The 15,043-nt window shown below is 47.7% G+C and overlaps 1 protein-coding gene across 4 annotated transcripts in view; it reads right to left on the reverse strand.

Annotated features, from left to right (window-relative positions):
* INSR (insulin receptor) overlaps positions 1–15,043 on the reverse strand; it is a 181,233-nt gene that overhangs the window by 142,856 nt on the left and 23,334 nt on the right. For all 4 annotated transcript variants that reach the window (XM_054465662.2, XM_054465659.2, XM_054465663.2 and 1 more), the window contains exon 2: positions 12,289–12,840. In XM_054465662.2, coding sequence (XP_054321637.1) covers positions 12,289–12,840 — 552 coding nt within the window. The remainder of the gene's footprint in view (positions 1–12,288; positions 12,841–15,043) is intronic.

A 15,043-nucleotide genomic window follows, 5' to 3' on the forward strand; every position in this document is an offset into this window, starting at 1 on the left:
CTTCTTCCCAAAAGGATTGGGCCAAAAGGTCAGTTTCAATTGATAGCCCTCAGCCTCCCCTCGCCCCACTCCCCGGCCCCCGCACCCACCGGCTCCAGGAAGGCAATGGTGGGAATTGTAAATTCATTATCTTCACCACTCAAGATTTAGACAACATCATCTGTGGGGCAGCCAAGTGACCACACGGTCAACTGGTCTACCATCTTTCAGCGCAGCCTTGAACCCACCGAAACACTTTCTGTCCACCCATCAGTTTATATAGCCTGATAGTTACTTTGACTTCCTCCCTGACTCAGCAAGGACTTCGGGGCCGCAACAAAAAGCCTGGCTCAGCAAGGCTGCCAATCAGTATTGGTGGAAACAGCCCCTCCTAAACACAGCCCCTGTGTGACCTTCATGACGGCATTGGAGCCCATAAGGACCTGCACTGGTCCAAGCCTCCCTTCCCGGCATAAGGCATCCTCTTCACTCTCGCCCACGAAACGCCTCTTGGCCTTGTCTTTGCCATTTCATCCACCCGAATACCCTTCCCTCTCACCCTCTCTTTTCTTTTTTTTTTTTTCTTGTCTTGTCTTTTCTCTTTCTTTCCTTCCTCCCTTCCTTCCTTTCTTTCTGTTTTTGTTTGTTTGTTTGTTTGTTTTTGAGACAGGGTCTCACTCTGTTACCCAGGCTGGGGTACAGTGGTGTAATCATAGCTCATTGCAGCCTCAAAGTCCCAGGCTCAAGCGATCCTCCCACCTCAGACTCCTGAGTAGCTGGGACTACAGGCACACAGCACCATGCTTGGCTAATTTTTTTAAATTTTTTATAGAGACAGGGTCTTACTATGTTGCCCAGGCTGAGCTCGAATTCCTGGGTTCAAGCGATCCTCCTGCCTCGGCCTCCCAAAGTACTGGGGTTACAGGTATGACCGACCACACCCAACCTCATCCTCTTTCTTTGTGATCCTTGCCACCCAAACCAAAGCACATCTCTGCCACTCCGACCTGGAACGATCTCTCTTCTTTTGCAAATGCCAACGGCAATTCATCTTCAACCCCCGGAAGAGGAGCCGGGTGCCCAGAAACATACTCTCTAGGGCACTTGTTCTTTCCTGCTCTACAAAATCCAATCATCTCCAAAGTGAAAAACTTGTTTAAAAAATTTCAATCAAATTTTTAAAATTTATTTTCTTTTAAAATAAAATAAAAATAAATAAATAAGGGCCGGGCATGGTGGCTCACGCCTGTAATCCCAGTGCTTCGGGAGGCCAAAGTGGGAGGATCACCTGAGGTCAGGAGTTCGAGACCACCCTGGCCAAAATAGAGAAACCCTGTCTCTACTAAAAATACAAAAAAAAAAAAAAAAAAAAAAATTAGCCGGGTGTGGTGGCAGGCGTCTGTAGTCCCAGCTACTTGGGAGGCTGAGGCAGGAGGATCACTTGAACCCGGGAGGCGGGGGTTGCAGTGAGCCGAGATTGCACCACTGCACTTCAGCCTGGGCAACAGAGCAAGAATCCATCTCACTAAATAAATAAATAAATAATTCCAATCATGGCTGGCACAGTGGCTCACACCTGTAATATAATGCAACACTTTGGGAGGTTGAAGCAAGTGGACTGCTTGGGCCCAGCAGTTCAAGACCAGCCTGGGTAACGTGGTGAAACCCCATGTCTACAAAAAAGACAAAAATTAGCCAGCATGGTGGTGCGTGCTTGGAATTCCAGCTACTCAGGAGGCGGAAGTAAGCCAAGATTGTGCCACTGCACCCCAGCCTGGACAACAGAGTTGAGACCCTTGTCTCAAAAAGAAAAAACAAATGCTAATCATCTGAGTGAAAAATGAATTACAACTACTGTGGAATTTTTTTCAGTACAGTGTTTTTTTTGTTTATTTCTCTCCTAGATGTTTTTTTTAAAGATCTTTGACAACATAAAAGAGAAGAAAGATGAATGAGAGATTCAAGTGGGCCATCATTCACGTTACATGCTCTACCCTACCATTTTTTTTTCTTCTTTTTTTGAGATGGAGTCTCACTGCGACACTCAGGCTGGAGTGCAGTGGCACAATCTCGGCTCACTGCAACCTCCGCCTCCTGGGTTCAAGCGATTCTCCTATCTCAGCCTCCCAAGCAGCTGGGATTACAGGTGCCCACCACCACACCCAGCTAATGTTTGCATTTTTAGTAGAGACGGGGTTTCACTATGTTGGCCAGGGTGGTCTCAAACTCCTGACCTCAGGTGATCCACCCACCTTGGCTTCCCAAAGTGTTGGGATTACAGGCCTGAGCCACCGTGCCCGGCCTCCCCCACCTTACCTTTTTCTTTTTGTTGGATCCCCGTGTGCAGGCGTTACACTTTCCTGTCTTCTGTATGGATGACAGTGACATCGCCACAAAGGAATTTATCAATATTCCCTGTTATCTGGAGAACATCATGATTTCCAGGTGCTCTGCTCCAAACACGTCTAGAAGCACCGGTTCGATGACTCACTCGAAGGGGAAAGGCGGGGTGGGAGGAGGGAGGCGGGTGGAGTGGGGGCCTTGCCTTGTACATATACTGCCCTCCTCCACCCAAACAGACAGCTCCAAAAAAAAAAAAAAAAAAAAAAAAACAAATGCTAATCATCTGAGTGAAAAATGAATTACAACTACTGTGGAATTTTTTTCAGTACAGTGCTCTACCCCACATTTTTTTTTTCTTTTTTTTTTTTTGAGACGGAGTCTCAAAAAGGAAGAAAGGAAGGAGGGAAGAAAGAAAAGGAAAGAAAGGAAGGAAAGAGGGAAGGAAGGAAGGAAGTACCAGCAAAGGGCAGCTGGGCTGTGTGGGCCTGAGGCCGTGGTGCTCCCAAGTTCCACTGAAACAGCCTCTATCCCTGAATGCTGAATGTCCAGCTCATATATAGAGAGACAGAGTCTCGCCCTGTCACCCAGGCTGGAGTGCAGTGGTGCAATCTCCACTCATTGCAACCTCTGCCTCCCGGGTTCAAGTGATTCTCCTGCCTCAGCCTCCTGAGTAGCTGGGATTACAGGTGCCCACCACCACGCTCAGCTAATTTTTGTACATTTTTTTAGTAGAGACAGGGTTTCTCCATGTTGGCCAGGCTGGTCTCGAACTCCTGGCCTCGAGTGATCAGCCTGCTTCGGCCTCCCAAGGTGCTGGGATTATAGGCATGAGCCACCACGCCTGGCCAAAAATGTGAAAAAGCATTCTTAAGCCAGGCAAGCACAGTGGCTCACGCCTATAGTCCCAGCACTTTGGGAGGCCAAGGCAGGAGGATTGCTTGAACCCAGTTGTTTGAGACCAGCCTGGGCAACATAGCAAGACCCCATCTCTACCAAAAAAATAAAAAGAAATTAGCTGGGCGTGGTGGTGCATGCCTATGGTTCCAGCTACTGAGGAGGTTGAGGTGGCAGTGGCCTATGATCACCCCACTGCACTCCAGCCCGGGCGACAGAGTGAGACCCCATCTCTAAAAATAAAAATAAAATAAAAAATTCTTAGCTCATAGGTCATACAAAAATAGCAGCTGGCAGACTGGATTTGGCCCACGGGTCGTAGTTTGCTGACCACTGGGCAAAGGCCTTACGTCAGACAAGTCTGAAGTCAAACCATTCCCCAGCTAGGTCTCCTAGAGCAAGTCTCTTAATTCCTAGCCATGTCTCAGTTCCCTCTTCTGTAAAATGAGGGTAACAAACCCTCATACGCTGTGATGGGATCTCCTAAGGCATTGTTTAGCACATAGTAAGTGCTCAATAAACACTAGCTATTGATGAGTGTTAAGGATGTCATTGTCAACTGTGAGCCAGGTACTATGACAGGTGCTTGAGATACAACAAAGTCCCTGCCTTCAGGGGAGCTTAGTCTGATAGGAGAGGCCCTAAGTCAAGACAGGATGAGAAGGCTGATAAGAAGAGGCAACACGCATGTTGGCAGGGGCAAATTCTAGATTTCCTCTCCAGTTTTTCCTTCTTTCCTTCCTTCCTTCCCGCCTTCCTTTCTTTCCTCCTTCCTTCCTTCACTCCTTCTTTCCTTTCTCCCTCCCTCCTTTCCTTCCCTTCCTTCCTTTCTTTCTTCCTTCCTTTCTCTTTCCCTCCTTCTTTCCTTCCCGCCTTCCCTCCTTCCTTCCTTCTTTCCTTTCTTCCCTCCTTCCTTTTTTCCTTCCTTCCTTTTCTTTCTTCCCTCCTTCCTTCCTCCCCTCCTTCCTTCCTTTCTTTTTACAGTTTCCTGCATTTCACCAACTTCCCGCAATGACATCTATAAGACACAATGGTAAAGAGCTTGGATTCTGAGCCAGTATCCCCAGGTTCAAATCCCATCTCCACTACTTACTACCCGTGGTGGGGGGGCGGGGGGAGCGGGGCAGTTTTGGAAATGGAAGTTGCTTAACTTCTTGAAGCCTTAGTGGTCTCAACCATAAATAAGATTGTTGGGAAGATGGGATGCAATATCAAATCAAATCAAAGCACCTAGAACCACGGCTGGCATGAAATCAGCATTTGCCGCAAAGACAATTCCAATTGTTAAAATACCAAGGCAAGCCCAGAGTGGTGGTTCACACCTGTAATCCCAGCACTTTGGTAGGCCAAGGCAGGCGGATCACTTGAGGCCAGGAGTTCGAGACCAGCCTAGGCAACATGGCGAAACCCCATCTCTACTAAAAATACAAAAATTAGCCAGGCATGGTGGCACGTGCCTGTAATCCCAGCTACTCAGGAGGTTGAGGCAGGAGAATCGCTTGAACCTAGGAGGTGGAGGTTGCAGTGAGCTCAGATCATGCCACCGCACTCCAGCCTGGACAACAAAGCGAGACTCTGTCTCAAAAAAAAAAAAAGAAAAAGAAAAAGAAAAAAAAAATCAAGGCAAGCCCAGCGTGATGGCTCACACCTGAAATCCCAGCACTTTGAGAGGCTGAGGTGGGGGGATTCCTTAGAGTCCAGGAGTTTGAGACCAGCCTGAGCCACATAGCAAGACTCCCATCTCAATTTAAAAAAACATTAAAAACTAAATAAAAATGTAAAAAAATAAAATATCAAGGCAAACTTTTTAAACGGAAGAAGAAAAAGAAGCAGAGGGTTTCCATAGGCAGGTAAAAATTCTGCCAAAAATCAAACCCTCCAAGAGCGTGCATTTAAACTCGTGCATTTAAATACGTGATATTTAATGTGGTAAGCACAATACCACACTTTCAGAGACTTTGACTCGGAGCTGTAATCTCAGACCCAGGGAGGAGGGATTTGCTGCTTTTAGCCTCCTCCTCCTGCTTTGGTGCCGACGTCCATATGTGGCATCTCGGGCTGGTTTCCCCTGGCACCCAGCATGTCCCAACCTCACCCACCCCTCTGGCCAGCAGTGAGCAGCTGGGGTGACCTCCCAGAAAGAAAATGCCAGTGGGTTTGGCTAAAGCAGCTGGTCAGGCAAGCCCTGTGGCTTCTGGTCCCCCCGAAATGCCCAGAGCTGAGAATTTCCAGAGCATCCCACGCTGTTGGCACCCAAAAATCAGGGTGGTCTTCCCTCTGGGGCTGGAGGTGTGGCACCCGTCCCTCATCAGCAGGTGACAAGATACAGGTTCCTCTGCCTGCCTCAAAACCAAAGTCAGGAATGAGGCTGAGCCCTGGTAGATATTCATCTGGAAGCTAGTCTGCCCAGATAGGGTGGGCCCATGGTGCTTACTTACTGGAAGCTTCCAGAACACGCACAGAGCGCCCGAGGCTGGGTTAAGCGCCTCCCCCTGCACCATCTCATTCAACCCCCACACCACCACCCTAAGAAGCAGGTCCCATAATGACCCCCATTTTTCAGATGGAGAAACTGAGGCTTGAACCAGCTTGTGACCAGTCAATGGTAAAACGAGACTGGAAGCCGGTGCTGCTTGCCTCCAATAACTTTTTTTTTTTAAAGACAGAGTCTCACCAAGTCTCCCTCTGTCGCCCAGGCTGGAGAGCAGTGGTGCGATCTCAGTTCACTGCAACCTCCACCCCCAGGGCCCATGCGATCCTCCCACCTCAGCCTTCCAAGTAGCTGGGGTTACAGGCACCTGCCACCATGCCTGGCTAATTTTGGTATTTTTTGTAGAGATGGGGTTTCTCCATGTTGCCCAGGCTGGTCTCGAACTCCTGAGCTCAAGCAGTCTGCCCTCCTCGGCCTCCCGAAGTGCTGGCATTACAAGCATGAGCCACCGCGTCCAGCTGGCTGAACTAATGTAGATCTCCCTCTAACTCTCCCCCTCCTCTGAGTGTACTTGGTTTGATCGTGAACATCTGCATTTGCCACTAGACTAGCTGCTCTGAGGAGGCAAAGGCTGGCTCCCTTCCTATGTCCTGAGTGCCCCAGAACATGACACCTAGTAGGCAGTCAATAAATGAACTGCATAGACCCCGTCTCCACTCTTCCCATGTACGGTTTCGTGAATTGGACCTCTCCTGGTATCTTCGTCCCAAATCCATTGCAGGAAAATGGAGAGAGGGTGTCCAGGCTACGAATCATTAGCACATGCCATGTTTTTTTTTGTTTTTTTGTTTTTCTTTTAATTCCCCTAACCATTTTCTTTCTTTTTTTAAAAAACGGAGTTTCACTCTGTTGCCCAGGCTGGAGTGCAATGGCACGATCTCAGCTCACTGCAACCTCTGCCTCTCGGGTTCAAGTGATTCTCCTGCCTCAGCCTCCTGAGTAGCTGGGATTACAGGCGCCCACCACCACGCTTGGCTAATTTTCGTATTTTTAGTAGAGACAGGGTTTCGCTATGTTGGCCAGGCTGGTCTCGAACTCCTGACCTCGTGATCCACCCGCCTCGGCCTCCCGAAGTGCTGGGATTACAGGAGTGGGGCCTCCACACCCGGCCCCCTTAACCATTGAAAGCCTTCCTTTGGTCTCTCTGTAAAAAGTGCTTAAGGGACAGGTAGAAGAACGGGTGGATGTTGCTCGGAATTGCTTAAACTAGGTCCAAAGGACAAACCAGCCCCTTCATCCTAAATGCTGATCCATTCCCCTGATGCTTCCAGAAGCTGCCAAGTGTGGAAGACAAAAATAGCAATTACGGATGTTCACAGAAGTATCTGAGAAGACTCTGGGGGAAAAGCGGAGTTGATGGATAGTTTTCTCCAGCCCTTTTCTGCCACCTAAGACAGGGGAGTATCCTCTGAAGGCTCAATCTATTCTGCATTGAAAAATCCCATCAGACATTAAATAAGCCTCCTAAAGCTGGGCGCGGTGGCTCACACCTGTAATCTCAGCACTTTGGGAGGCCGAGGCCAGTGGATTATCTGAGGTCAGGAGTTCAAGACCAGCCTGGCCAACATGGTGAAACCCCATCTCAACTAAAAATACAAAACATTAACTGGGCGTGGTGGCGGGTGCCCGTAATGGCAGCTACGTGGGAGGCTGAGGCAGGAGAATCGCTTGAACCCGGGAGGCAGAGGTTGCAGTGAGCTGAGATCGCACCATTGCAATCCAGCCTGGGCGACGAGAGCAAAACTCCATCTCAAAAAATAAATAAATAAATAAGTCTCTAAAGCCTCAGCAACAAGGTTAATGCAGGCATTGAAAAGCTAGATGTGTAAACGGCAGCGGCCCTGATTCACAATGGCAGAAGTGTGAAAGCAACCAAGTGCCCGTAGATGGATGAATAAACAGGCAAAATGTAGCTCCCTCCATACAATGGAACATGACTCAGCCTTAAAAAGGAAAGAATTTCCGACGCAGGCTACCGCGCGGATGAACCTTGAGGACAACACGCTCAGTGAAATAAGCCAGGCACAAAAGGACAAATCCTGTCTGATTCCACTCACAGGAGGTCCCTAGAGTTATCACATTCATAGGGACAGAAAATAGGATGGTAGGTGCCAGGGGGCTGGGAGAGGGAGATGGTGGAGTGAGTGTTTCATGGGGACAGAGTTTCAGTTTGGGAGGATGAGGAAGCTTGGGAGATGGTGGCAGTGATGGTTGCAAAACCACGTGAATGTTCTTAATGCCACTGACAACTTAAAATGGTTAAGATGGGGCCAGGTGCGGTGGCACTCACCTGTAATCCCAGCACTTTGCAAGGCTGAGGTGGGTGCATTGCTCGAGGCCAGGGGTTTGAGACCATCCTGGCCAACATGGCAAAGCCCCCTCTGTCCTGAAAATACAAAACTTAGCCGGGCGTGGTGGCCGGTGCCTATAAGTCCCAGCCACTTGGAAGGCTGAGGCAGGAGAATCACTTGAATCCAGGAGGCGGAGGTTGCAGTGAGCCGAGATTGCACCACCGCCCCCCAGCCTAGGTGACAGAGCAAGACTCCATCTCAAAAAAAAAAGTTAAGATGAAAAACTTATTCTATGTGTATTTTACCACAATAAAAGAAATTGAAGAGGGGAAAGAAAGCTGAAGCTGAGTTGCTCTCCAAAGACAGGGGCAACAGCTCAAAAAACAATCATTTCTTGGCCCCCTAGGGATAATGCTACTAATGGGTGGCTGAGATATATACCACATGCCAGGAACCCGGTACCCTGGGAAGTGTTAGTTGCACCTTCTCCAGGTAACAAAACCCCCAGTACTGGAAAAACAAGCCCAATTGTTTTTATTGTTTTGTTTTGTGTTCATTTTGTTTTTGTTTTCTTTTGTTTTTGAGATAGAGTCTTGCTTTGTCACCCAGGCTGGAGCTCAGCGGCATGAACAGGGCTCAGTGCAGCCTCGACCTCCCAGACACAAGAAGCCTGGTTCTTAATAGCAAAGCAATTTTTAATTCACTCAAAACATCAGGCACAGCCAGGCACAGTGGCCGATGCAATGTAATCCCAGAACTTTGGGAAGCTGAGGTGCTTGAGCTCAGAAGTGTGAGACCAGCCTGACCAACATGGCCAAACCCTGTCTCTACAACATAAACAAAACTTAGCCGGGCATTGGCCGGGTGTGGTGGCTCACCCCTGTAATCCCAGCACTTTGGGAAGCCAAGGCGGGAGGATCACCTGAGGTCGGGAGTTCAAGACCAGCCTGGCCAACATGGAGAAATCCCGTCTCTACTAAAAATACAAAATTAGCTGGGTGTGGTGGCACATGCCTGTAATCCCAGCTACTCGGGAGGCTGAGGCAGGAGAATCGCTTGAACCCGGGAGGCAGAGGTTGTGGTGAGCCAAGATCATGCCATTGCACTCCAGCCCAGGCAACAAGAGCAAAATTCCGTCTCAAAAAAAAAAAAAAAAAAGTAGCCAGATGTGGTGGCGCCTGTAATCCCAGCTACTCAGGAGGCTGAGGCAGGAGAACTGCTTGAACCTGGGAGGCAGAGGTTGCAGTGAGCCGAGATTGTGCCACTGTACTCCAGCCTGGGTGACAGAACGAGACTCTGTCTCAAAAACAAACAACAGTAACAACAACTGAACACCCAGCAGGGAGCAGGAGACTCAACTGCAGATAACACCATTCTGGATATTTTGTCTAAAACAGATACAAAAATAAATTCATAGAGGAATGTCTTAAATTATATCTCAAGACAGGTAGGCCTAGAGCATTTCAAACAAGCACCTACATTTGGAAAACTCAGTAATAGAATAAAAGAATGTTCACTGTTTCCCCTGGTGTCCCAGCTAGAAGCAGCTCACTTGTTTCTAAACAGAGGGGACATCCTTCCCACTCCCCCCAAAAAATCATAGCTTTTATTCTGGTGTATGTCTTGCATAAATTTGACGCAAACCCCAGTTCTGTCTTTTATTAGCTGTGTGGCCCTGGGCAAGTTAAGTAACCTCTCTGGTCATAGTTTAGCTTCTCCTTGCCCTCGACCTACAATATTCTCAGGATTTTTCCACAGTGCAATAATAATGGTCCCCTCTCCCACCACCCTTCACTAACCCATCTTCCTTTTTCAACTATCCCACTCCCCATTTCCAACCATCCAGCATGTCCCACAGAAGGACTCATGCTGGGGGCTCCAAGGGGGTCCTCACAGACAATTCCAAGGATTCTATTTAGGTCTATTTAAGGACTCACTCACTCTGGTGGCTTCCCCAGAGCATTGGGCTCAGATAAGAAGATCCTCCTTTCTCCCCTCCCTTCTATCTTTTGTGATACAACCCTCAAGCCACCCACTTAACTTCTTCCCACCTCCATTGCATGTTCCCTAGTTCTTCCCAAGGAAATGTGAAAAGAAGTCCATGAAACAACAAGCAAGTAACATGTGTGTATGTGGAATTGCCTCCTTGAGCATGATAACATGATAAAACTACCGTGATCAGAACAGTCACTACCGTGATCAGAACAGTCACGGCTCTGTGGCATGGAGAGGCAGATCTATGGACACACCAGAAACAGACCCCAAAGCAATGGCAAAGAGGTAGATTTCTATAATCAACAGCTGTCTGAGGCCCCCAGTTAGCTATTTGGGAGAGAAAGGAAACGTCCGTTGAGTCACACAAACAGATCTCAAGTAGTGAGGATAAATTTTTTTAGAAAATAATAATTAAAATATAGGCTGGGCGCGGTGGCTCACGCCTGTAATCCCAGCACTTTGGGAGGCCGAGGTGGGTGGATCACCTGAGAGTTCGAGACCAGCCTGGTCAATGTAGTGAAATCTCGTCTCTACTAACAATACAAAAATTAGGTGGGCTTGGTGGTGGGTGCCTGTAATCCCAGCTACTTGGGAGGCTGGGGCAGGAGAACCGCTTGAACCCGGGAGGCGGAGGTTGCAGTGAGCCGAGATTGCGCCATCGCACTCCAGTCTGAACAACAAGAGTGAAACTCCGTCTCAAAAAAAAAAAATTAAAATATAAAATGTAGAGAAAAAAAACCTTTCATGGGTAGAAGAAGACTTTCTAAGTGTAAAGTACAGAAGTGGCACACTGAAATCCAGCTCTGAACTCCATAAACATTTTAAGCTTCTCCAGCAAAACACTTCCCAGAGCATTTAAACCACTGAACAACAAAAACAACAAAATGCAATTGGCAAAGGGTTAGTAGCCTTCATTGATGAAAACCACATACAGATTAATTTTGCAAAAGCTACTGAGGTACTAAAAGACAAGTGGGCAAAGGATATGAACAGGAAGAGAAAACCCAAATGATAAATAAACATGTTTTAAAAGGTTCAACCCCGATAGCAATCAAAGAAATGCAAATAGAAACAATGACAACACGTCAGCTCCTCCCTCTCGCAGTAAATTATGAAAGATTTTTCAAATAACACTCGAAGCTGGCCAAGGTGTTCCCTCTCCTCCAAAGCTAGGAGGAGCGGCCGTTGGCACAACATTTCCGGAACACCATTTGGCAATCTGCACCAAGAGCCTCTGACCCAGAAATTTCACTTCTGGAAAGCAAGCCTAAAGAAACAACTGCTAGATAAAGCTTTGACTCTAAAATGTTGATCACTCTCTTTGTGAAAACTAGAAATCATCTTTTTTTTTTTTTTTTTGAGCCAGTTTCGCTCTGGTTGCCCAGGGTGGAGTGCAAAATGGCGCAATCTCGGCTCACTGCAACCTCCGCCTCCCGGGTTCAAGTGATTCTCCTGCCTCAGCCTCCCAAGTAGCTGGGACTACAGGCATGCACCGCCACGCCCGGCTAATTTTGTATTTTTAGTAGAGACGGGGTTTCACCATGTTGGTCAGGTTGGTCTCAAACTCATGACCTCAAGTGGTCCACCTGCCTCAGCCTCCCAAAGTGCTGGGATTACAGGCGTGAGCCACCATGCCCAGCCTGGAAATCATCTTAATGCCCAATAACAGGAATGGTTAAGGAAACCTTTAGTAGACACGACAGATTCCTGAAGATCACTAGAAGGAACAACCCCCAATAAACTACTCTCAGCGACGTGCATTGTGGAATAAGATGAATGTTTTGCTTTTTTTTTCGTTTACACGTTTCTTTTTCCAAATGTCTATTATAAGCAATGTCACTTCTATAATCAGATAAGAACTATTTTTTTAAAAAAACAAATCTATAGTTTTCCACTCCTTTTCCTCTCCCAAACAAGAAGAACATTCACTGTCTAGCACAGGAGGTGGCAAACTGCTGCCCTCGAGCAAAATCCGGCCCACGACTTGTTTTTGTAAATAAAGTTTTATTGAAACACAGCCACGGTCATTCATTTATGCATGCCTGTGGCTGCTTGTCCAATACAATGGCAGAATTGAGTCGCTGCATCAGAGACCATATGGCCTGCAAAATCTGAAGTATCTACTATCTGAGTCTTTACAGAAAAAGTCTGCCACTCCTAGGGCTAGTGAATGCCACCACCCACTATTCCCCGGCCCCTACCTAATGACCACTTAACATTTTTAAGCCATAAACATTTTAAGCTTTCTAGAACAAGGCACAAGACACTGCTTAGAACCCTGTATCCCCAGCATACCTTTCTGGCAGTGACTATGAGTCCAACACCGTTCGACAAACTGCCCATTGATGACAGTGGCGGGGCAGTTGGTCTTGCCCTTTGCAGTACCCGGACAGATGTCTCCACACTCCTCATTGTCATCTTTGTTCAATACGATGTAATTATCCTCCACGGAATCCAGGATACGGGACCAGTCGATAGTGGCCAAGTAACAGAGCTCATTGTTCTTCTCGATGCGGACAGAACCCCGGGTGATGTTCATCAGGTTGTAGAGGCCGAGTTCCTTTAGGTGAACCATCTCGAAGATGACCAGCGCGTAGTTAAAGAACAGTCGTGATCCCCGGATGACCGTGAGGTTGGGGAACAGGTCCTTCAGGCTCTCGAGCCCATAGACCCGGAAGAGCAGCAAGTAATCAGTGATCATTATGAGTTTGGGGAAACTGAGGTCTCGGAAATCTTCGGGCCTCGTTTTGAACATCAAGAGTATCTGCAAGTGTCCTTCGATGACAGAGCAATTCTCCAGCTCATGCAACCTAGTGAGGTTGTTCCGGATATCCATGCCGGGACACACTAGAAGAGAAAATGAACAGAAAGCAAGACAGGTGAGCAGACGCATGGTGGATGCATCAGAAGGATCAGGGGCAGAGCCGGCTTCATGGACACGAAACCTGGGCCCTGTGTTTTCATACCGGGCCCTGTAAACTCTGCAGCCAGCCGGGATGAGTAGCTTTCTCTGTAAAGTACCCATGCCTAAGTAATTACTTTCGAAAGGCCAAGAAAATAATTCTTTTGGCAAGCCCTGTTAAAATCCTTAAAATCCTCACCTCTGAAATGATGCAGTCGGAACAATGGGATTACAGGGGATTGAGTAACGCGGCAGGTGCAGAAGGCGAAAGGGGAACTGTCTCCAGTGCGTCAACATAGAAGATCTTCAGGAGATAATGTACGGGGATAAAGGTGCCCGCGTCAGAAATGGGGCAAGAAAAGCTGAAGGTATTTGTTTTGTCAATCCTCTCACCTCACCGCTGACTTTCTTTCCCAGACTGCTCTCCTGGCCTGCAACCAAGACCTAATTACCTTTTACCTGGGTGTGGTGAGAGCTTCCCAGGGAGCCCGATCTCCAGTGCCCAAATGCCCTGAGTTCTCATTCTCCTGAAGGCGGTCCCTCCCAGGCCCCAATGTCCACCATGGCTCCCCATCACCCTGTACTTCCCTCAAGATTCTGCCCCTCCATCCCCTGCACCCCACTAAACAGGCCTGCCAACCACTCTTGCACAACTCCAAGACTCCTATCCTCCTCTGTAACATGGCTTATGTGGAAGAAGAAGTGAAACAACTCAGGGCAAGCACTCAAACAGTGCCTGAAACATAGTAAGTGCTGCATTAATGTCAGCTATCTTGTTGTTTGTTGTTGTTGCTGCTGTTGTTTATTCCCCCAAACATATAACAGTCATCTCTAGGCATCTCTAGGCTAGTCTATCTTTTGGCTGGCGAAGTGCTTTGTACCTTAGCTCCCTATTTCTAAATCCAGCCCATCATGCTTCAAGATACCCAGTTCAAATGCTGCCTCCTCCTCCAGGCAGCTGTCCCTGATTTCCTTTCCTTGGCACACCTATTTGCGTGTTTCTCCTCCTTGTGTCCCTTACACTTGAGTTAACATTTTTCAAAATCGAAGTCTTTAGATGGCTTCTCTCTGCCAACACACACACACACACACACACACACACCGCCTCCCCAACACACACACCACAGTCCTCAGCACCTAGAATATAAGGCTCAGTATACAACCCCTGCTTATTTTGTTCCAAAACACTACACCTTTCACCAATATCTTTGAGGAAAACAGATCGTTCTAAAGAAGAATAGTAAATCCTCTAAAAAAAAAAATCCACCCTTATAATTACCCACAAAAGAAGCACAAATTAGAAACAACAACAACAACAAAACACAGCAAAAGCAAACAAATGGGGGGAAAAAAAGCAGCAATGATCCTGGATCACATTCCATGCAGCAAATGGATTAGGCTAAGTCAAGAACACATACACACACACACACACACACAGACACACACACACACACACACTTGCTTGCTAGGAAGTTGGAGGAAAGCCCCAGTACACAACTGTGGATTAATCTCCACCCTCCCCTCAACACTGGCTGCCCGGGGTCTGAACCAAGCAGGAACCCTGCAGGGACCAAGCTCAGGCTGGGAGGCAGCTTCAAGGGGACAAGGATGCCAGTCCCAGCCTCCCCCACACCTCCTAGTCAGGGACCCAACCCCAGTCTGAGGCTCCCAGTCACAGTCACATCAACAGCTTCCACATCCAGAGATGTCAAAGGACCCCGCGTGCCATTGATGCCTCCCAGCAAGCTCTGTCCCCATCCCATAGATGAGAAAACTGAAGCTCCAAGGGGCAAAGCCCATCACTCAAGGACACACAACTCACCAGTGACTGGAAGGGTTGCCAAACTTAGCAAATAAAAATGCAGACTGCCCAGCTGAATTTGAATTTCAGATAAGCAATACCTTTTTTAAGATAAGTATATCCCATGTAGTGTTTGGGATATACTTACCCTAAAAAAAATTACTCATTGTTTCTATGAAATTCTTGTGGGGTTTTTGTTGTTGTTGTTTTGACATGGAGTCTCGTTCTGTTGCCCAGGCTGAAGTGCAGTGCCATGATCTTGGCTCACTGCAACCTCCACCTCCTGGGTTCAAGTGATTTTCCTGCTTCAGCTTCCCAAGTAGTGTCCAACACCAAGCTCGGCTAAT

The sequence above is a fragment of the Pongo pygmaeus genome, chromosome 20 (genome assembly GCF_028885625.2).
Source record: "Pongo pygmaeus isolate AG05252 chromosome 20, NHGRI_mPonPyg2-v2.0_pri, whole genome shotgun sequence".
Lineage (NCBI taxonomy): Eukaryota > Metazoa > Chordata > Mammalia > Primates > Hominidae > Pongo > Pongo pygmaeus.